General features: G+C 42.9%; 2 protein-coding genes across 7 annotated transcripts in view; both read right to left on the bottom strand.

Moving 5' to 3' along the window:
- The window catches only part of Cracd (capping protein inhibiting regulator of actin dynamics), a 210,680-nt gene extending 206,992 nt beyond the window's left edge, over window positions 1-3,688 (bottom strand). For all 5 annotated transcript variants that reach the window (XM_040747245.1, XM_040747248.1, XM_040747250.1 and 2 more), the window contains exon 1: window positions 3,534-3,688. The gene's annotated coding sequence lies outside the window, so the exon portion shown is untranslated. The remainder of the gene's footprint in view (window positions 1-3,533) is intronic.
- Window positions 3,689-11,121: 7,433 nt separating this feature from the next.
- The window catches only part of Cep135 (centrosomal protein 135), a 53,695-nt gene continuing 43,514 nt past the window's right edge, over window positions 11,122-21,302 (bottom strand). For both annotated transcript variants that reach the window (XM_005080764.4, XM_021233392.2), the window contains 2 exons: window positions 17,054-17,167; window positions 11,122-13,313 (listed from right to left, as the gene is read on the bottom strand). In XM_005080764.4, coding sequence (XP_005080821.2) covers window positions 17,065-17,167 — 103 coding nt within the window. In that variant the 3' untranslated portion in view covers window positions 11,122-13,313; window positions 17,054-17,064. The remainder of the gene's footprint in view (window positions 13,314-17,053; window positions 17,168-21,302) is intronic.

The raw sequence follows: 21,302 nt of genomic DNA, 5'->3' as shown, positions 1-21,302 counted from the left end.
ACGGGACTAGGCTCCCTAAGACAAACTGAACAAGCACTTTACCTCCAAGAATATATTTTTATTTGTAATTTAATATTCAAATTTCCACTGAAGTTAAGATTTGGAGGGCAGTGTAGAGGCAACAGCAGACTTTTTCTGCATGTGCTTCGCCCAATAATCCTCTCCACTAGTCCTTTCATTGTACCCCAATCTCTGGCTGGATCTCAGGAGCATCCTAAAAGTCACATAGAAAACACACATGGGAAATCTAAACACTACTTCAAGAATTCAAACATGCATCATTGGTGCTGGACATGGTGATGTGTGCCAGTAATTCCAGCAGGTGACAGGCTGAGACAAGACTAGTCTACACAGGAACTCTGTTTCAAAAGACCACAGACTGGGGACATGACTCAGTGACAGGATGCTTGCCTAGCATCTGCGGGGGCCAACACCCAATCCTCAAAATGTAAAAATAATAAAATACACACACACAGAGAGACACACACTCACACACACTCATACACTCACACACACACACTCACACACACACTCACACACACACTCAGGGTTTGTATATCAGGGAACAACACACAATGCAATTCTTAATTCAAAGCCACCCTTTTATCTTCTCATCATGGGAATAAAAACAAGCTGTCCTTGAGTGTTCCGCTTGTGTGTCTGATATTGTACAAAGGGTGTGTGAATGTCATTTCATTTGATCCTCACAAAATCCCTGCAGGAAGAAGGAATCTTCCAGAGGAGGAAACCGAAATTTTGAACTGCTTGTCACAACCAAGGGGCAGGGCAGCTAGTTTCAACTTCGGTCCCCAATTCAAAATCTTGGCCCATTTACTCTTTTCCTTGTATAAAATTATAGACTACAGTATGGGGGTGATTTGGGGGCCAACGTGGCAGGCATGCAATCCCGCTTCTGCCCCTGGCACTGTGGCGTTAGTGGCAAGAGTTGGCAAGTCATTTAATCCCACTGTGTCTGGATTTCCTTACCTACAAATCGGAATGATAACATCTGCCCTGACTCTGCCCGAGGAGACCGTGAAATAAGCATATTTAACAAGTGAAATGTCCCACTGTCCCATTCAGCTATAGGAAAGCCTACTGAGTTCACCTGCCAGGCCCCATTCTTCATGAATATGCATGTCAACCACGACTGTGAAAGGCAGGCACGATGCTTTCATGAGCTACACGTGGAAATGCTTTTCAGTTCTTTGGACATAGTAGGTATTCAGCAAATGTTCACTGAAGTAAGCCAGCTGCACCAGCATGCATATTATACACATTTTATTTATCACTAGGCTTATTCTTTCCACCACTAACTATTGAATACTACTCTGTGCCATATATGGACTGCTGCTCAGCGTGGAGGCACACACCACAATCCCAGCATTCCAGAGGTTCAAGGCCATTCTTGGCTACATAATGAGTTCAAAGCCAGCCAGGGCAAATTGAGGTTCTGTCACGAATAAAGAAATACAGACTGCAAAATCGGACAACTGGGACTGGGCAGATATTGTAGCTCATAAAGCCCCTGCAGGGCAAGCATGAGGACCTCAGTTTGGATCCACAGTACACATGTAAAATCCAGGTATGTTGAGACGGTGTTAGGGGACAGGAGCATTGACCTGCCAATCCAGCCAAACTGATGTGCTTTAGGTTCAATTCAATGAGAGACCCTGTCTAAAAATACAAGGTGGAGAATAATGGAGGTTAGTGGTTTGATCACTAACCTCCACAGGCCGCATACATGTGAGTGGGCACAAGCACACACGTATGCGCACACGAGTGCACACACACATGTACAAACATACATGAAAATGTCCAAAAACTAATCATTAGAAAATTGTATAGGAAAAAATTAAAATGCAGCTTTTTTTCACCAAGCAGTAGTAACTGGCACTATTATGGTGCTTTGTAGTTTATGAAGAACTATATAATTTCATTTTTCTTATCAATTACCCGAGTCTATCCTGTCAGCACCATTATCATCCTGGCTCCAAATTCAGGACTCTGCTTACACTGCAAAGTTGTGAAAGTTTCTCAATTGTTACAGGTGACTCTTAACAAAAACTTGGGAGTAAAATTTAACTAATAATAGTAAGTATACACATATGGGTTAGTTGCAGAATTCTCTGCTGCCCCACACATTAGTGAATTAACATAACCCATAATGCAACCACATAACCTACATAAGACACATTTTCACATGTTTCTTTTTAAAACTACCCTTGAATTTCTTTTTTCTTGTAGGCAATTTTCTCTTGGGAAAAAAGGAAAAGAAAACCGAGCTAGGCTTCCCCCAAGTAATAAAGGCGGTGGCTGTGAAGGTGCCCTCTCTTTGTTGACTCTCAAATTTACTCAAAATTGATCATTGTATACAGATGCCCGAGTCACAAACAATGCCAAATGACCGTTAGCCATTTTATTATAGAATTCAACAACTACTGTAGGTAATTTTTACGGGGAAACATCGAATTAATTGACAACTTAATGAATTGCTCATCTGCCACGGGGTGTCTGCTAAAACCTTTCAGTAAAACTGCCGTATCCTTTGTATTCTAACCACTCCCCTTACACCACAGCCACTCCCCACCACACACACACTCACACACACACACACATACACACACACACACACACACACACACACCCCTACACCCAATGCCAGACCAGATTCCTAGTCATTATTCGTAAAACCATATTAAAATTTCACAACACATGGTCACTGTTACTAGGTTTTCTCCCCCTCCCCCTCCACTGAATCAATGTCTTAGAATATACTCCCCCTTGAAACCCACAGTTCAGAAAAGCATTGCGATGTCTCGCGTGTGAAAACATTTCACAGAAAATTCAAAGGTCTGCTCTTGGCTGATACTCTGGTTCTCTTAAAAAGCCATACCCCACCCATGCATCCACCGGGTTAGAGGTGCAATCTTGCCACCACAGAGCTCTGCAAGAAAGGGCGGTTATAGCTGCGGGGAAACCATCGCGATGGGAGAAGATAAGGCGAGCCCATTTGAGCCCATTTCACGCCCTGGCGGCGTGCGGTGTCGGACTCCAGCCCTGGGAGGGAAACCTTTGTTCGCCTCTGCCATCAAACTGGTGGCTCATCAGAACTGGGGCAACAAGAGTTTGTGTGCATCGGTTCGGCAGAGGTTAAACAAAGCAATGCAGCTTGGGGACTCGGCTAAGCGGGTCCGCGTCCCAGCTCCGGACTGCCGAGGTCCGGCTCTGCGCGGGGGACCCGTGAACCGGACAAGGCGCGGGAAGGGGCGCAGGGCTGAGCGGGTCCCACGCTCTCGGCAAGTTCCCGGGGTGCAGCCCGTCCGCAGGTTCCTTGCGGGAACCCACGGGCGCGCACGCTCCGCGTAGGTCCGGAGGACAAGGACCGCGCTGCGCGTGGGGTCGCCGCCCCGAGACCTCCGCCGGCCCCCGGAGCCCACGCCCCGGGCAAGGTCGGTGTCTCGCGCGGGCCCGGCCGCAGGGAGAAGTCGCCAGCTGCCTATTGTCTGTCCCCGCGACCGAGGGGCGCTCACCTGCGGTTTCACGGGGCGCCACGGTGGTGGGAGCGATGACGGACCACGAGCGTCCCGGGAACGTCTCAGCCCGCGGAGCCTCCGCAGCAGCAGCCTCAGCAGCGCGGCCAGCTCTTAGGCGCCCGCGGCCTCCATTGCTCTCCCCGCCGCTGCCACCGCGCGGCACTGCGCGCCCAGCCCCGCGCGCCGTGGTCACATGCTCCGCCCGCGCCTCGCCTCGGCCGCTCGGACCCGCGCCCGCCCCGCCCGGGGACCGCTATGTAGCCCGCCTAGCACGGATGGCGCGCCCCGTTCCGCCTCTCCGCTGACCCGAAACCAAGAGTTAGCCCAGGGCACCGTGCGGGACGTACCAGTCAGTACCCTTTCCGCTGCAGGAATGGTCAGACCGAGGGCTTGCAAGGGTCAAGGCGCACCTTGCAAGGGGTGAGAAGCCAAGGCCATCAGTCACCACCTCCTCGGGAAGCCAAGTCAGGTCCGGTGTACTTGCATGAACCGATCACCCCCGCACGGTGCAAATTATTCAAATAGATCTTCTGAGTCGCACAAGTGGAAAGATGTCCCTCCACAGATAGAAAAGCTAAATCGCCTTGCTGAGTCTCAGTGCATTCGACACAGTAACATTAATCATTGTTGTCCCCAGTCATAATAAAATTAAATATTGGTTCATAGTTCATACTAACAAAAGATGACTTATGACAACTGAGTATATGCAAAAGAGTCATACAAGAATTAGCTCAAAATACATGTTAAGTATAAAAGTAAGAGCTAAACCTACGAAACTCTAGAAAAACTTAGAAGTAAAAGCAAGACATTGTTTCTCACACGTGAAAGAAAACCCTGGGTCAGTTCCATTAGTGAGTGTAGATCTTTAAAGACAAACAAACAAAAAACAAAACCAAACAAAAAAGAAGGAAACAGACCGGGAAATGGGAAGTGGTGGTAGCTGTTCAGTATCATGAATATGCTTGATGCCATTGAATTGTACACTAAAAAAATTGGCTATTGGTGTCATCCTTGTATGGCTTATGTTTAGCAGTCATGTTAATAAGACTTCATGGTTGTAGCTTCTGACAGTTCTAAGAGTTAAAAATCTCACCGCAAACTCTCTGTTCCTCTGACTTTTCTGCCCCCTCTTCCAAAATGTTTCCTGGGTCTTAGGCGTGGAGTTGATCTGTAGATGTATCAGTTGGGACTGGTCTCCACATCTCTACATTTTGATCTGTTGGGTTTCTGTAATAGTCTCCCTGTGTTGTAAAGAGATATCCTTGATGTGTGCTGAGGACTACCCTTCTCTGTGGGTATATGGAGTCTTATTTAGAGCATCCTTAGGAGTTGCTGGTTAAGTAAAACAGTGACTGCAGGTTCTCTCAGGACCCAAACTTTATGTGTATTACAATAAAAATAACATTCTAAGTGTTAATAGAAGTTCTCCATCTACACATCTTTTCTCTATTTCACAAGTCTCATCAGGGATTGCTCCAGACACAGCCTAAAGCAAGAGAGAGATCAGTGGGACATACTATGCAACATTTGTGGCCAGTGAGTGAGTCAAGATCTCTGTCCTCTGAGTTTAGACAGTGTCCTGTGGGCTGCCAAGTCAGAAGTATTAACCCCAGTGCCCTACTCAGTACTGTTCTTACTGCCTCACCAGCAGAAGTGGTTGGCGACTGGGAATGTGCAGAGGCCTGTTTGCCAGGGGTCTCCAGAGCAATGTGTGATGTGCCTCATGGAACAGACCACCAAAGGGAGGCTTTATTCCCTGTCAGACCTTCTTGGTGCTGAGATAGAATGGACCATCCTTGAGTATTCTATTTGGTTCCAAGTCAGTATCCTTTGAGGGACCCAACTCAATAGCAGTGAAAGCTCTTTTTATTCCCAGATGTTTCCTAGCTCAGTCCATGGTGGGGCCTGAATCAGGAAACTGCAATGACTTGCCATCCAGCCTGCTGCCACCATGCAACGTGCTGCTGTTCTGGCCCCCAAAGCAAACTCATGTGGACACAACTGCTCTTCAACCACTGCTCCCCCTGATGCTATGAGTGGAAGGCTCCCAGCATGGCCTCTATCTTGTACACGTAAACACAAAACTAGCATAATGCTTTTCTACCTGGATACAAATTCATCAGCTTCTCCTGACTGCAGAGCTGTTACTGTTCTTGTGTCTGTGATAAAATGCCTGGCATCGGCTCACAGCAGGACGGAGAAGGCACAGCGGCAGGAGTCCAGGGCAGCTGGTCACATGACATCCACAGTCAGAGTGGTAAATACTGGGGTTCATCTGACTCTCATTATTCAGTCCAGGACCCCAGCCCATGTAATGGTACCGCCCACATATAGGGTGATGGTCACCTCATTTAACTCTGTATAGAAATTCCCTCACAGAGCCGCCCAGAGGTTTGTTTCCATGGTGATTCTGAAGTCCATCATGTTGGCAATATTAACCATCACACTTGAGTTGTATCATGTATAGGTGACAAGGCTAAATTTGGTCAGTGACAGACACTGTTCAGACAATGTAATGATGATCTAGAGCTATTTGACAACACTACCCAAAGTGCAGAAACCTTAGGCTATATATTGTGTGAATAATAATATATATAATAATATAACAACAATATCAACTACCTCTCCCCACAACCGTTAGTTGTTTCTGGGATTTTGGGAGGTATGACAGAGGTCAATCCTGCCTGATTCTGGGAATCCTATTAAGGTAAGTCTTTAATATTGAATGGGTTTGCTCCAGCCTCTGGTGGCCATATAAGACAGTGTGGACAATGAAGCGTGCACGCACACACACACACACACACACACACACACACACACACACACACACACACACACTTACAAGTTTGTCTTCCAAATAGAGGGCCAAGAAGTAGTTTGTCTTCCAGAAAAAGAGTTTCTGTGTACTTTGAACATTGCTGCACATTCTTGTGGGTGATCTGGAAATGCAAGACCCTCCCTAATGCTCACCCAGGCACATCTCAGCTCTTGTGTTTGTGGTAACCATCCTTAAGGGGTGAGGAATTGTCTACAAAGAGCAGGCTTACTTGCACCTGCTATGAAAGAGATGGGTTTGCACAGCTCAGTGTTGCTAAGCTGTCATGTGAACCTCTGCATGATTGGTATTTATCTGGATCTTCCTACATGCCTTGTGGGCTTGGGAGTCAAAGAGACCAATGCAGACATGCTGCTTAGGGTGCCCACTGTGCCATGAGTAATAAGAGCCTTTATCCCTGACCCAAGAGTCTTGTTTCCTGCCAGCATCCACATACCAGATACTCACGGGTCACTTTGTTCATAAACTCAAATCCTAGACCCACTGTCTTTATCGCACATGGATCCACCTGAATTTGATATTTCTTATTCTAAATTTTAGCATTTAAAATTTTCTTACCCACTCCATCCATTCTTGGCTTTATTGATCTTTTTGTGTTTTTTTTATTATTTTCTATTTTCTGTCTTGATTTTTAGTAGGCAGTAGAGGTTGCTGTGCATTTTTCTAACACGGAGGTAAATGTTAGCAGTTTTCTTCTAGAGGATTTGAAGTTGTGTGTCTTCTGATGGCATACCATTTATACTCCAGATGATTCTATCACTCATTACCATTAATTCTAAATCCAGGACAATTTCATTTCTCTCATGATTTCTGTTCATATTTTGGTTTTTTGAGACTGTAGACTATCCTGGCCTTGTACCCACTACAATCCTCCTGCCTCAGTCTCTTGTATGCTGGGACAGAATTATGCACACTCCACTAGCTTGGTCTCTTATGATTTCTTTAATCCAAGGGAAATTTAGAAAAGATTTTAGTTCCCAGGTGCTAGAATTCTTGTCTTTTAATTATTTTTTGCTGTGATTCCTAGGTTTCCTTTGCAGATAATAAATGGTCTTGAGTTATGTGTTTGTCATTGGGAATTGAATGTAGGACCTCATACATGCTAGGCAAGAGGCCTGCCCTGGGCTGTACTCTCAGCCCTGTGATCTGTCTTTTAAATGCTGGCAGTATCATTGAAAATGTGTAGTTATAGTTGGGATGGAGTTTTACATTTGTATATGCCTCTGAAGCCGTCATCTTGCTCTCTTACTTTTACCAGCATAAACATTTAAAAAATATTTTAGGTGAATATATAAAGTAATAGTTTCATTATGGTATATATGTATATATCTATATCTACCTATCTATCTATATGTATGCCACACTATACTTGGTTATGGTCTATTATCCTACCCTCTCCCTGCTTCGTTCTCTTTCCCAGTCTCTTCCTCATTCTTCCTGCTTCCCTTCTTAAAACACTAGTATTTCTCTTTCTGCTTTGTGTTACATGTACTCTATTCCCTCCTTCTTTCCCAACTCCTTTTAGATCCATTCTTCTTTTTAGGATTTTCTTTGTAGCTTTTTGACCTACACACACACACACACACACACCCCAAATATTTATATAGAAATGTCATTTTAAATGTACATTCTGCACATGAAATTGTTCAAGTCTCACTCTGTTTAATATTATTTTTAGATTGGCCCAACCTTTTTCAACTATGATATCACTTTTATTTGTGGCCATTGTATATATGCACCACATTTTCCTTATTTGCTAATGGACATCTAGGTTGGTTCTGCATCCTGCCTTTTGTCAGTAGTGAAGCCAGAAGCATGCATGTACATTTTGTGGTAAAATGACTGGGTCCTTCAGACTATGCCCAGGAGTATAGTTGGGTCCAATGTTGTTCTCTCATTTTAGTTTTTTGAGAAGCTCCATGCTGATGTCCACAGTAGCTGTCCACATTCCCCCAGCAGTATGTAAGGAGTCGTCTCCTCCCACTCCTCATCAGCACTGTCAGTGTTTTCTTGATAGCTGTGCTGACCTGGACAAACTGGGAGTCTCAGGGCAGTGTTAACTTCAAATTTCCTTGATGGTTAAGGATGCTGAGCATTTTGTCAAGTGTGGATTGCTATCTATACTTCTTTTGTGAGCTGCCTTTCAATTCACTAGTGTATTTATTGATGGATGATTTTGGTTTGGGGTGTTAAATATTTGCAGTTCTTTATACATTTTTCATATGCTACTCCTTCCATTTCCTCTAGACCCTTCAGGCACTTTGGCTACTTGGGCATTCATGGGTCCCGCTCACTCCATCTCTCTTCAAAGTAGGACAGGAATCTCATCAGATAATAAAAGAAGCACCACAAGCCATGATTTTGTATGTTTGGCTGCTTTTGCTGAGTGTTCGTAGAACTGAGTTCTCTGGAGTCTTAGGGACTTTTAAGGATAGGGTTGTTTTGTTTGCCAATAGGGATTTGACTTCTTCCTTTCCAATTTGTATCCTGTTTGTCTTTTTAATCTAGCTAAGGATTCAAGCAGGACATATTATTTATTCCCTATACTTTTTCTTCTATTATTTTTATAGATACTACAGGTTCTCCAGGCATTTATTGTTTAACTCAGCTACTTGTATTCTCAGATTCTTAGGTTTGGTCTTTTGACTGTATCCCAGAGGTCTAAATGTAGTCATACTTGCTTATTTTTCATTTGCTCAATTTTTGTTTTGTTGCCTTTACTTCCATCTATCTTAGTTACAGTGTCCAATGCGGTAAATCACAAATTGCTGTGGAGAGATACCATGATGACGACAACTCTTATAAGGAAAACATTTAATGAGGGTGGCTCATTTTCAGGTTTCAGAGGTTCAGTCCATTGTCATCATGGTGGGAAGCATGGCAGCATGCAAGCAGACGTGATGCTGGCTACATCTTAATCAGAAGGTAACAGGAAATGGACTGTGTATCACACCAAGCTTGAGCTCAATGCCCACCCCCTTAGTGACACACTTCCTCCAACGAGGCCATACCTACCTCAACAAGGCCACATCTCCTAATAGTGCCGTTCCCTGTGACTTTATGGGGCTGATTACATTTAAACTACCATGTCATCTATACTGCTGAACTTCTCCATTTCACCATCTTTTGACATTATATAGATGACTCTTCTCTCCAGCTCCTGGATTGAATTAGTATGCTTCTTTGTATTTCCTTTCAGCACATTGAATATTTTTAGCAGAAAAGAAAGAACAAAAGTTGTAGCTACTCAGCTTCAGATGGGAGGAAGGGAAGAAGAAGCTGCTTACAAAAGCAGGCTGGGCTCTACTCCTATCACTGTCTAGTCCAGGAACCCGAGGCTTCAGGAAGATGCTGATCAAACCATGGACCTTTCTCTAAAGTAGATCATTATAATAGGACACAAAGCACATCTTAATAGATACAGGAAATTAAAATAAGCTCATAAATCACAGCTGATCACAGTGGAATAACACTACAAATCAGCAGCAAAGGAATTATGTGCACAAAGTCAACAGGTAAGAGAAAAAATTCCTAGAACTGAATGAAAATGAGAAAAAACATGCCTTTCTATGGGCTATGGTGAAAAATGCTATGCAGGAAGAATTGTCATCGATGGTCTTACTCCACCAGCCCACAGATACAACAAGAACATGACTGTTATGGGTGTAACCAATCACTTCCTGCCTATCTTTTAGCCCCTCCCCACAGGAGGTAATTCATACTTAGTTCTGCAAAACTGGTCAAGTGCAAGACTGTGCCCTATTCGTGGAAATTCTCATTTATTTGTTGTAGTGAGGGGCTCATGTGTAGGTTGGTTTTCCTTGAAGTCATCCAGGAAGTACAAAGTGCAGATCCAAAGACACTGACATAAAAAGACTGATGTTAGATAAAGCTAATGGTAGAAAGAAAGACAGTAAGCCATGCTGTAGCATAAGTTCTAATAGGTCTTAGTAAGAAAAACTCCTTGTCAGCTATCAGGGGGCGAAAGCTGAAGGATCTGAGAAGCAGAGCGGTCACCATTAGGGAGCTCTTACCTCTACCAAAGCTCTGATCAAAGTGGTGATCCTGTCCTTGGACTGACTGCCTGGACTGCTGCTTCAGACTGCCTTGAGCTCCTGTCTCCTCCTGCCTTATATTCCTCTCTGCCCAGCCGCATCACTCCTGTTTCCACCTTATTGCTAGGATTAAAGGCATTTGTGTGTTAGCTCTGTTTCTCTTTTAGACTGGATCAATTTCATGCAGCCCAGGGTGGCCTTGAACTACCAGAGCTCTGCCTGCCTCTGTCTTCTGATCACTAGGATTAAAGGTGTGTGCCACCACTGCCGGGCCTCTACAGCTGCCTAGTGCAGCCAGCTCTGCACTCTGGTCTTCAGACAAGCTTTATTTGTTATAGTATAAACAAATTCTCACCACACCATGTGGTAGGACCTTTAAATAGGGGAGAAGGTTATGAGGTGTGTGACAAATTGCAACGAGGTAGGAGGACAGGAGGCACAGAGTAAGGGAAACTGTCAATAAAGTGTTTACAGTGAGGAGATTGACTAACTATGACACACCTTAACGTGTTTTGTTCACAGGGTACCCAGAAGGAACTTTGATTTGAAATCTTATATTTTGAACTAACTGGAAACAAATGAGTTACTTAAAATGGTGGCTGGCATCATGACGAAGTTTGATTAGAGTAAATTTTACAATTAAGAATATTACTAATATAAAATTATAAAACATTGGAAAGAAAGAGAAAGCAAATTGACTGGTATGTTTATTGGTAAATCTATAGTCAAGCTCCATGATTTAAAACAAAAGTAAAAATAGCTATAAAAAGAACATGGCATTTTAAATTAAAATTGTTTAAAAAACTGTAGTATGATGGTTATAAAATAACAATTAGGAACATAACATTTATAATTACAGAAACATTAAAAATGAACATTAACAAAGTGTGTCTTGCTGCAGTTTTGGGGGAAAAGGTGTGGATGAATATTTTTTAAATGTGTATTTACTAAAAGATTTTCCAAATGACATTGCAAATGCTATTCCCTTTGGAATTTTGGCTATAAAACATGAATTTACTCAAAGGAGATAGAATGAATAAAATCTCAAAGATGGTGGGGGGTAAGTCATCCTACACTCAAATATGGACACATAATTGCAAAGGGCACGTCCTGAACATCCAAGGCACAGAGTACTACCTATCTCCAGGGACATGCACACAAAAACCCACTTTATTAACCTGAGAGGAAACAAAACACGTTCATAGTTGATCCTTCACTTGTCTATGCTGACTTTTACATTCTTTCTCGATTATAATGAAATCTAGTTTGACAAGAGGATTTTCTTCAAACGTGGAGAGTTGAAACATGATTAGCGTTTGTATCTTACATTCTATTTTGTACCTCTGCTCTTTCCTTAATGTTTGCATACACCTAAGTTCTGTAAAATTACAACCTTGAAAGTGAATTTCTAAGAAGCTGTTTTCAATTTACATGCCCTAGGGACAGTGTTTTCCCACTATTCTCAAAGACTGGGCTGAGTTATACGAGGTTAGAGGTCACAAATAGGCATTGGAATGTTAATAAAACTACTTTTCTATGTTTACATTATATACTTTCATATTCTGAAACTTTAGACTAGTACACTGAATAATCTAATTAGGTAAAAAAATGCCCCAAATTTCCATTTTATTATCTTACAAAACTCTAAATATATTTTAACTTAATTCTAATAAAATATTGTATCATGTGAAGAGCCCACATGATAGCCAAAATAATAAGGTATATCATAGATAAATGTTATCTCTTCAACCATAGTTCTTCCAGATTGCAACAATTAATTACACATAGCAATAACTACTTTATCAAGAGTTCTGCTAGTGAGGCCACTAGGCACATAAAAAAGTTATCTTTTTAAAAAGGCTCAATGAAAGAAATATTCTATTGGCTAGGGCTCTACATCTGGAAAATATTTTTTCAAAGTTGATGGTAATATAAATAAATTTCAAATAAGTAGCTGAATTTACTGATCTCCAGTAGGTCTGAATGTTCAGAAATAAAACATTTCAGGAAAAAGAGAAATGGTATCATTTAAATTTTGGGTTTTACAAAATGTGACGGTTTAAACGAGAAATGTACCCCACAGGCTGAGATACTTGAACACTTGGCCTCAGCTATGGAGTGCTGCTGTTTGGGGAGGTTAGGAGGAGCAGACTTACTGGAGCAAGTATGTCCCTGGGGAAGGGCTTTCAGAGTACACAGTTTCTCCCTACTTCCTGTTCACCCTTGGCTTTGTGCTGTGGTAAAGACGTGATCACTCAGTTTCCTGCTCCTACTGCTATGCCTGCTGCTTGCAGTCATACTTTCCAAATGGACTCTATCCCTCTGGAATCATAAGTTCAAATAAACTCTTTTATTTAAAAAAAGAGAGTTCTGCTATTAAGACTATATCCCCTGGATGATAGACAGCAAACGTGGGTTGATGTTATACAAGAAAAAAGCATCAAATGGATCACTCTCTTAGTTCATCATGCTATGGGCTTACACACAGGTATGAAAACCAAACACATCTAAATAATGGAAGAATATTTACATGCTTATATTATTGCTCATTAAGAAACATTATTAAAGCATAGTGTGAGTATATTAAATTAAGTCACAGTATAAACACATTTTAAGGAGTAATTTTAGTTGGGAATAATAAAAATACACGTATCACATCAAGCACTATTATTAATACATATTTTGTTTTTTCACATATATGAAAATATACATGTAGGGCTCTTTTAAACTAAACATTTTTACATAAATATCCACTGATTTAAATAAAGGTTGACAGAGGTAGAATTTGTGTCAATGTTCATGATTCGCAGGAACAAGTACTTCAAATATTTCATTACTCTTGTGCTCTTATAAAAATCCATGTGGGAACTCCCTGAAAACCATCATCTGAAAAGTGAATGAAGAGGAAAATGATATAGTTGTTCAATATATTAATAAAAACTTAATTCAACAGTGTTTTAAATTAGTCCCTCATAAAAACTTGTTTCCCAAATCTCATCATATTTAAGAAGCACCAGTTTACTTTGTGAAGTAGTGTTGGACACATGAAGACAAAAGCAATAAAAAATGTGATTTGAGGTTGCTTCCTCCCAGGGTCCCTCAATGTGCCTGTGTCATTAAGGAAGAGCTACATAGTTGGTCTCTTGTACCTGGCACAAGGCTCCCAGGAAGTATTTGAGCAGTAAGAGTGACTCTGGGGATGTTGATGCAAGGACTAATGGCTGAGGACTTCAGGGGAGGGGTGCCTCACCAGGAAGGTGACATTGGGTAAGGCCCAGTCAGCAATGCTAATGATGTATCAGTTTGTTATGCTGGGTACTCAAGTCTCTGTAAAGGCCCAAGTGGGCCAGGGCTGGAGGCCTTCCAGAGAGCTGGGCACGTGGAAGTTGTGTTTGGAGAGGGAATGGAAGCCGTGCACACCTCCTCGTACCTTGTATTAGTCCGGCAATATACTGGTATCTTTTGTAGTAACTAGGTAACCATAAGCAAAGTGTGAGCCCCTGGCAAATTCAATCAACCCTGGGAGGAAAACCTGTAGGATCCTAGGTTAAACAGCGGGTGTGTTAGAAACACATTCCCCTGGGGGTACTTGGCACCCGATGAAGGGAGGGTCCTTGTTGACTGACCCCTTCCCAATGGGATTTGACAATGTCTTCAAGCAGAGCAGTTTAAAGAATGGAGTGAAATTATAGGACACCTAGTTGGCATGTGATGGAGAATTACTTGCCAAAAGGCTGGTGTTGACTGTGTGGCAATAGGAAGAACATGTTTTCTTATCTCCCATGGTGTTAATAAAAAGAAAATAAGAGCAAAAATTGGGTTATATATTTTTACTACTAGAGAGACACTAATCTGAGAAACTATTTCATGTGTGTGTAATTTGTTTCTGAGTGCTCATTGGAGAAATCCTTTAAAATTAGTTTTAGCGACATTACCCAGAAACATCTACACAAATGGATTACTGGTTAATAAACATGTTGCAACACTGAGAATTGTCAATTATTATGAAATTAAAAGTTGTGAATCTGTTAACAGCTGTAAAAGGATTCTAATGTACATGGATTGCGAGGGTTGCAAGTCTGGAGGTGGAAGTGAGTGCTGGCGAGGGTGTGGATACCAGAGCCTAGGCAGTGCTGACTGGAGCTAAGTGGAGAGCTCTCTGCAGAGGCGGGCTATCAGGTCAAGCTCTTGCTGTGAAAGAGGAGGGGCCCCAAGTAACCCCAGAGCTAGGGGTACACAAAGAAAGACAGGTATCAGGGGCTCTCTGGCCAACCAATCTAACTGAATGATGAGCTCAGGGTCCAGTGAGAGACCCTGCCTGAAAAGCAGGGTGGGAGGCAGCAGAGGAAGACACCCAGCATTGACTTCTGGACTCTGCGTGTTCACATACCGGCTGGCGCATCACATACACATACACACTCACTTTAGATGCTGAGTATCAAGTCAAGGGCCTTGCTGACACTTGGCGTGCACTCTGCCACAGTGTGGGTCCCCAGCCCTGTAATCAGTGGCTCTTAAGAAGTCCAAGATCCCTGAGTCCCTATCCCCAGAAATTTTTTAGGGAATCTACAAAGTCAAGCCTGTTAAAAATAAAACCAATGAATTGTCATTTTACACCCCTCCCCCATGGGTTACAGCTGAGGTTTTTTAGAGGCTCCCCGATGAGAGACACCAGGAAATAGATGCTTTGGATGCATAGGCTACGGGGTATATCACAACCAGCTTTGATTGTGTAGACAAGTGTCTGTCCTGTCTGGGGCAGTATGCACACACGGATGATGCTCCTGTAAAGTTTAACTTTATGTAGAGAGGCAGGGGCTATTGGCTTCACATCCTACTTGGCCACCTGCAGAGCTAAATCATCTGAGTCAAGTGTGGAAAAGTGTTTGTTATCTTGTTCTGAGGCTTTGTAACAAAAGGAAACGGGTACTTAAGCATCCTCGAGATAACCGGTACCTCACCAGATGTAAGGATGCAGTGACTCAGGGAAAAGAGGAAAGTAAACGTTGTAAGAATGTAAACATTATGGCAAAAATCAGCAATCAGGCATCCTTATCCGGGACCCTAAACACTGGCCCCAGTTTGTGGAAACACAGAGCAACCATTGTTTGTTATGAGGACTTTGTGCCTCCGAGGAAATGCTAATTATCTTCTACACACAGCACTTCTATTAAAAGAGGCAAAGAAATGCATCATTTTAAAGAAACTGACTCAACCATTTCTGTCAGTGAGTCTGCACTCCTCAGTCACTATCTGTCAAAGCCAGGGTCTGACTTGGGCTTCTGTCCTATTTTCCAGGGAATTAGTACATACATCCCTTCAAGCCCGCCTCAGCAGAGGTATCCCATTGTCAATTACTTGGGATCAGATCCTCACGTCTACGGAAGCTTGCACATTACTGACCTCAGCAATTTCAGTCCTAAGTCTATACTCAGGACACTGTTCTAATAGCTATCAGATGCCTGTCAAGCAGAGAGCGTAAACTAATGGTGTAATTACATCAGGGCACTCCACTGTGCAGTAATAATAACCACCAGCAGCACTCAGAACAGTGGCTGGGTCTCATAAATGCACCACTGAGAATAAGAAGCCAGAAATGCACAATTTCACTGACAAAAATCTAAAATCAAACAAAAACAGCTGCTTTCAGAGAGAGCAGAGCTTGCAGCTAGAACCAAGGAGGGAGAGGGGGACCTGTTTTCTTTGTCTTGGTGCCTGTCAGATAGCTGTGTTCAGTTTAATCTCACTGAGTCACATACCTCGGATATGGTGCCTTTTCTTGTCTGTCAGAGGCTGAGATTCATATAGCCTAGGTTGGCCTCAAACTCACTGTGCAGCTGAGGATGATCTTGAACTCCTGACCTTCCTGCTTCCATCACCTAAGAACTGGGAACACAGCTTCCTGAACTCATTCTGAGATGCCTTTCTAACTCCTACTGCTCCTTCTCTGTCTGGTCCCTACACTTCCTGTGTGGCTCAGACACAGCTGTGAGGGAGCTCCATCACAGACAAGTCTTCACTCAATCCTGTGTATCCACCCCCCAGTCAGGAAAGACTCGGGTCCCTTCTGAGTTAGAGTGAAGTCTACACCTGCACGTACCTCACGTCCACACGCTGTGTAAAGCCACCCTACACTAGTCCCCTACAGCCTGCCATTCCTGCTGAGCCGTGCACTGTGCCGCCGTCTCTAAGTCTTTCCCGCTTCCACCAGCTGTTATCTGTACACTGAATTTGTACCTGATTAATATCATCCTATGACATCTCATATTTCCTAGCAATTTCCTATGGCTTTGATTCCAACTCCTCAACAGGGCTAAGAATGAACCAAGGGTTCCTGCATGCAGGGCCAGTGCTCCTTTACAGACCCACATTCCTAAGCCTTTCCTTTCTAGCTGGGTAAAATAGACAGAGAGAAATGCATGGATCACATGCTCAGTTGATGAATGTTTACAACCGCACACACCATGTAACAGCTGCCATGCCACCAACACACAGAACATCTCTGTTGCTCCAGGAAGTCCCTGGACACCTTCCCGAGCCATCTCTTTTTCCTTCACATGGACAGTAATTCCAAAATTTTTACAACTACAGAACAGCTTTGCCTGTCCTTGGTATCTGATACATACCTTCCTGATAACTATGTATTTATATGTTCAGGAGACTGTACAGGAGATCTCAGAGTAGAACTCAGAGGCGATGTGGGAAGACCATGTCTGCGCATCTCTTGGATTGTTCGCTCTCTGTTGGTGAAGACCACAGAAGAGATTATACATAAGTACCATCAAAAGTGTCAAAAAAAGTGTCCCTACAGAATGGGAAAAGATCTTCACCAACCCCATATCTGACAGAGGGCTGATCTCCAAAATACACAAAGAACTCAAGAAACTAGAAATCAAAACTACCAAATATTCCAATTTAAAAAATCTCAAATGGCCTAGAGACACCTAAGGAAATATTCAACATCTTTAATCATCAGGAAAATGCAAATGAAAACCACTCTGAGATTCCATCTTATACTGATCACAGTGACAAAGGTCAAAAACACCAATGATAGCTTATGCTGGAGAGGATGTGGAGAAAGGGGAACACTCCTCTATTGCTGGTGGGAGTGCAAACTTATACAAGCCTCTGGAAATCAGTATGGCAATTTCTCAGAAAATTAGGGATCAACCTACCTCAAGACCCTGCAATACCACTGTTGGGCATATACTCCAAGGAGGCACATTCACATCACAAGGACATGTGCTCAACTATGTGCATAGCAACATTATTTGTAATAGCCAGATCTTGGAAACAGATGTCCCTCAATTGAAGAATGGATAAAGAAAATGTGGTTTATTTACACAATGGAGTATACTACTACTCAGCGGTAAGAAACAAAGACATCCTAGAATTTGCAGAACTAGAAAAAAACCACCCTAAATGAGGTAACCCAAAACCAGAAAGACAAATATAGTATGTACTCACTCATAAGTGGATACCAGACATAAAGCAAAAGATACCCAGCCTACAATCCATAAACCCAGAGAAGCTAGAACCCTCTTCCAGGAGCAGATGGAAGCAGATGCAGAAATCCACAACTAACCAATAGAACAAGCTCCCGGAGTACAATTGAAGTGAGGGAGGAGCAATAATATGAACAAAGGAGTCAAGACCATGATGAGGAAACCCAGAGTCAGCTGACACGAGCTAGTGAGAGATCACTGACTCAGTTCTGACAAATGGGGAACATGCGTAAGACCAAACTAGACTCCCTTAACATAGGTGACAATGGTGTGACAATATATGAAGCAGTGGGTCAAAGATCTAACTCTAATGCACAAACTGACTTAGTAGAGTCCATTCTATGTGGAGAAATACCTTGCCCAGCCTAGACACAGGGGTGTGGGATACAGAGGTGCCTTGGTCCCGCCTCAACTAGATGATGGGATAGACTTCCTAGGGGAGGCCTTACCCTCTCCGTGGAGCAGATGGGAGGAGGGGGGAGTGAGGAGAATGGGAGGATAGGAGAGAGGGAGAACTGGGATTGGAATGTAAAAAATAAATTAATAGAAAACCTCAGAAAGTGGCTATTGGGTTATTAGTCAATTAAATAACACCTACTAATGTAATTCGCATTTCTACTACCTCTATTTTATTTCAGTTTGTTTTGCCTTTGAAATGAGGCCTTACTATGTTACCTAGGCTATCCTAGACTCAGACTCAAGTGATTTTCCTGCCTCAGTCTTTCCAAGAAACTGGGGCTCCAAGTGGAGAGGATGCCTGGCTTAGCCTTATATACTTTCACCAAATCTGCAGGATTAAAAAAAATCATTTGTTTTTATTTCGTGTGTATGGGTTCTTTGCCTGCATGCTTGTCTATGCACAACACACTGGTGCCTGTGGAGACCAGAAGAGGGTTAGTTACAGATGGCTCTGAGCCACTATGTAGCTACTGGGTCCTTTGGACAAGCAGTCAGTGCTCTTAATCATTGGGCCATCTCTCCAGTCCTGATTTGCAGGGTTTTTTTTTCATGAGTATATAAAATATTTTAATTAAAAGAATATGCATTAGAAGAAATTGTTCAAAGCAATTGTGCTACAGCCAAGTCACAATATTAGGACATCAACAAAAAAGTATAATGATGACAATATATTTAGAAAAAAGGTAGGATACCAAGTATACACTCGGAAACATACAAATCCCGTAAGTGAGTCAGGGTGGTGCATGCCTATAAAGCCAGCACTTGGGAGGCAGAGGCAGAAGGAGAGACCTTGTCTCAAAAATCAAATCAAAGCAAGCAAAAACAAAAACCAATATACAACCAGATGCTAAACTAAAAGTATTCATAGTGATTCTGGGAGAGCTTATTTTTTTTTTTGCTCTAGGTTTAAAAAATAAATTTAAGAATATTTCTCAAGTGTTTTGTTAACAGGCAGTTAACAGGCAGTTCCCTTGTCTTTTGGACGCCTTCTGTGGCATTTGGTAGAGATAAGCCCCTCGGTTTCACTTGTCCCTTCCTGGTTCCCCTTCTACCCTCACAGCCAAGTCTTCTGCCTGTTCTCACACCAGTGCTGTCTCCAGGGTGCGGGTTACAAAGTCCTTACTGATTCCAGCTGAGGGGAAATCACCCTCCAATAAGTCAATACAATTCTGCTCTTGCCTCTGCCCCTGCAGTTACACATTTCTTATTGGCTTCTTGAGACAGGATTTTGCTACATAGGGCAGGCCGGCCTCAAGCTCACCATCCTCCTGCCTCAGCCTACTGAGTTTGAGGATTACAGGTGTGCACTGTCACGCCTGGCACAATCTATTTACATTCATGCTCGAGTACGTGTGTGCATGCATGTATCAACTCATTCTTATGTCACCAGCTTGTGACTGCAGTCCCTGGATGAGTACAGAGCCTACATTTCGGATGTCTGCTTCCTCTGTCCTCCCCTTCTCAACTCTCTTTACACACAACTCCAGTCCACTTTCTCATCACACATTCTTCCTGGTGTCTGGGGTCTGCCAGTGCCCACTTCTCCTCTGTGGCTCCCCAGTCTCTGGCGTGGCCTTTTCTTGAGTTACTCAGTACAGCTTTCCTTCCTAGCACAGTTCCTCAAACCCTTCCTTTTCTCAATATTATCCTCTCAAAGAAAGTTCCAGAAGACTTTCTCTCTCCAGATTTCTCCCTCACTCCAAGAGACACGAAGAAACATACAGGGCCCTGTTAGTGTCCTGTGGCCTCTGAGGGATTAAGCTCTGTACTAAGTAGATTATTCTGCTGTCTCTTCCCACGCAGAAGAAGCATGTTTTGTCTTGAGGTTGGGTGATTGTGTCCATGAGAGTGCATCCCTTAGTTTGATGGTAAAGAGCAGGGAAGACATGTTCTCGAGGCCCACGGTTTCTCTGAGGCCCAGCGGTAAGGAAAGGGGATGGATTTTAACTCTATACCATAGAGAACATGACTGAGGGCCTTGGGATTATAGAAAAGTGTACTTATCATTAAGAGAGGAATCATATACAGTTTAGCACTCTATTTTCCAAATTTCAAAAACAAAATCAGCACAGCTTTCATACTACTGTTGGAATAAAGCTCATTTCTATTTGAAGTCATAACTACTGATTTCAAAGCAAACTGCTGATACTTCCCACAGCATATCACTCAAGTTTGATACAAATGGAGGATTAAAAATTTTTAAATGATCTAATAGGCAATTTTAGCCTACTTGAGAACAAATCTATGGTGTCTAAGAAAGAGCAACAGGGAAATATAACTTGGCTGTTGACTGCAAATTAGACTTTGATTTTTAATTCATTTCCTTCTGGCACTGGTCTCCCAGGCTGGCCTTAAAGCTCCTGATCCCTCTGCCTCACCCTCCTTCATATTGGCACACAGGTACTTGCCACTGCATCCAGCATGGTTTACCTGTTAAAGCAGGTCTCGTCTCTGCAATATTTATGGACTCAATGTTTTAGAATAAAACAAATGAACTATATGCATGAAAATGACTAAGGAGCAGAGAATATATTGTAGAACTTAAGGGGATGAACAGACATGCTTGTATTTTAACAGTGGCTCTATCATGTACAAATGTGGTCCCTGCTTCCCATCATGTAGACATAAGAGACTGGGGTGATCAGACACATGCTGGGTGTAGAGCTCACACCTACTAGCTGCTCCGAGGATTCGATCACCATCATCATCTCATGATGTGCACTCAGAGCTTCTGAATGCACTGCATTTGGGGGGCTTGCAAGGACCTTTGCTGTCTCCCCCTCTAAACCTCACAGTCACCCTGCAGAATGCTCCAAGAAGCAGTTCTATAGCAGCACTATTTTCCTTACTGCAGGGATTCTGTCTCTTACAGAATCTTTTGCTCTATGGGAGAATCACCATGAAATTTATT

The sequence above is a fragment of the Mesocricetus auratus genome, unplaced genomic scaffold (assembly GCF_017639785.1).
Source record: "Mesocricetus auratus isolate SY011 unplaced genomic scaffold, BCM_Maur_2.0 Super-Scaffold_100006, whole genome shotgun sequence".
NCBI classification, from domain to species: domain Eukaryota; kingdom Metazoa; phylum Chordata; class Mammalia; order Rodentia; family Cricetidae; genus Mesocricetus; species Mesocricetus auratus.
Note: the sequence above shows the minus strand (reverse complement) of the source record. Positions and strands in the feature narration are given on the sequence as shown.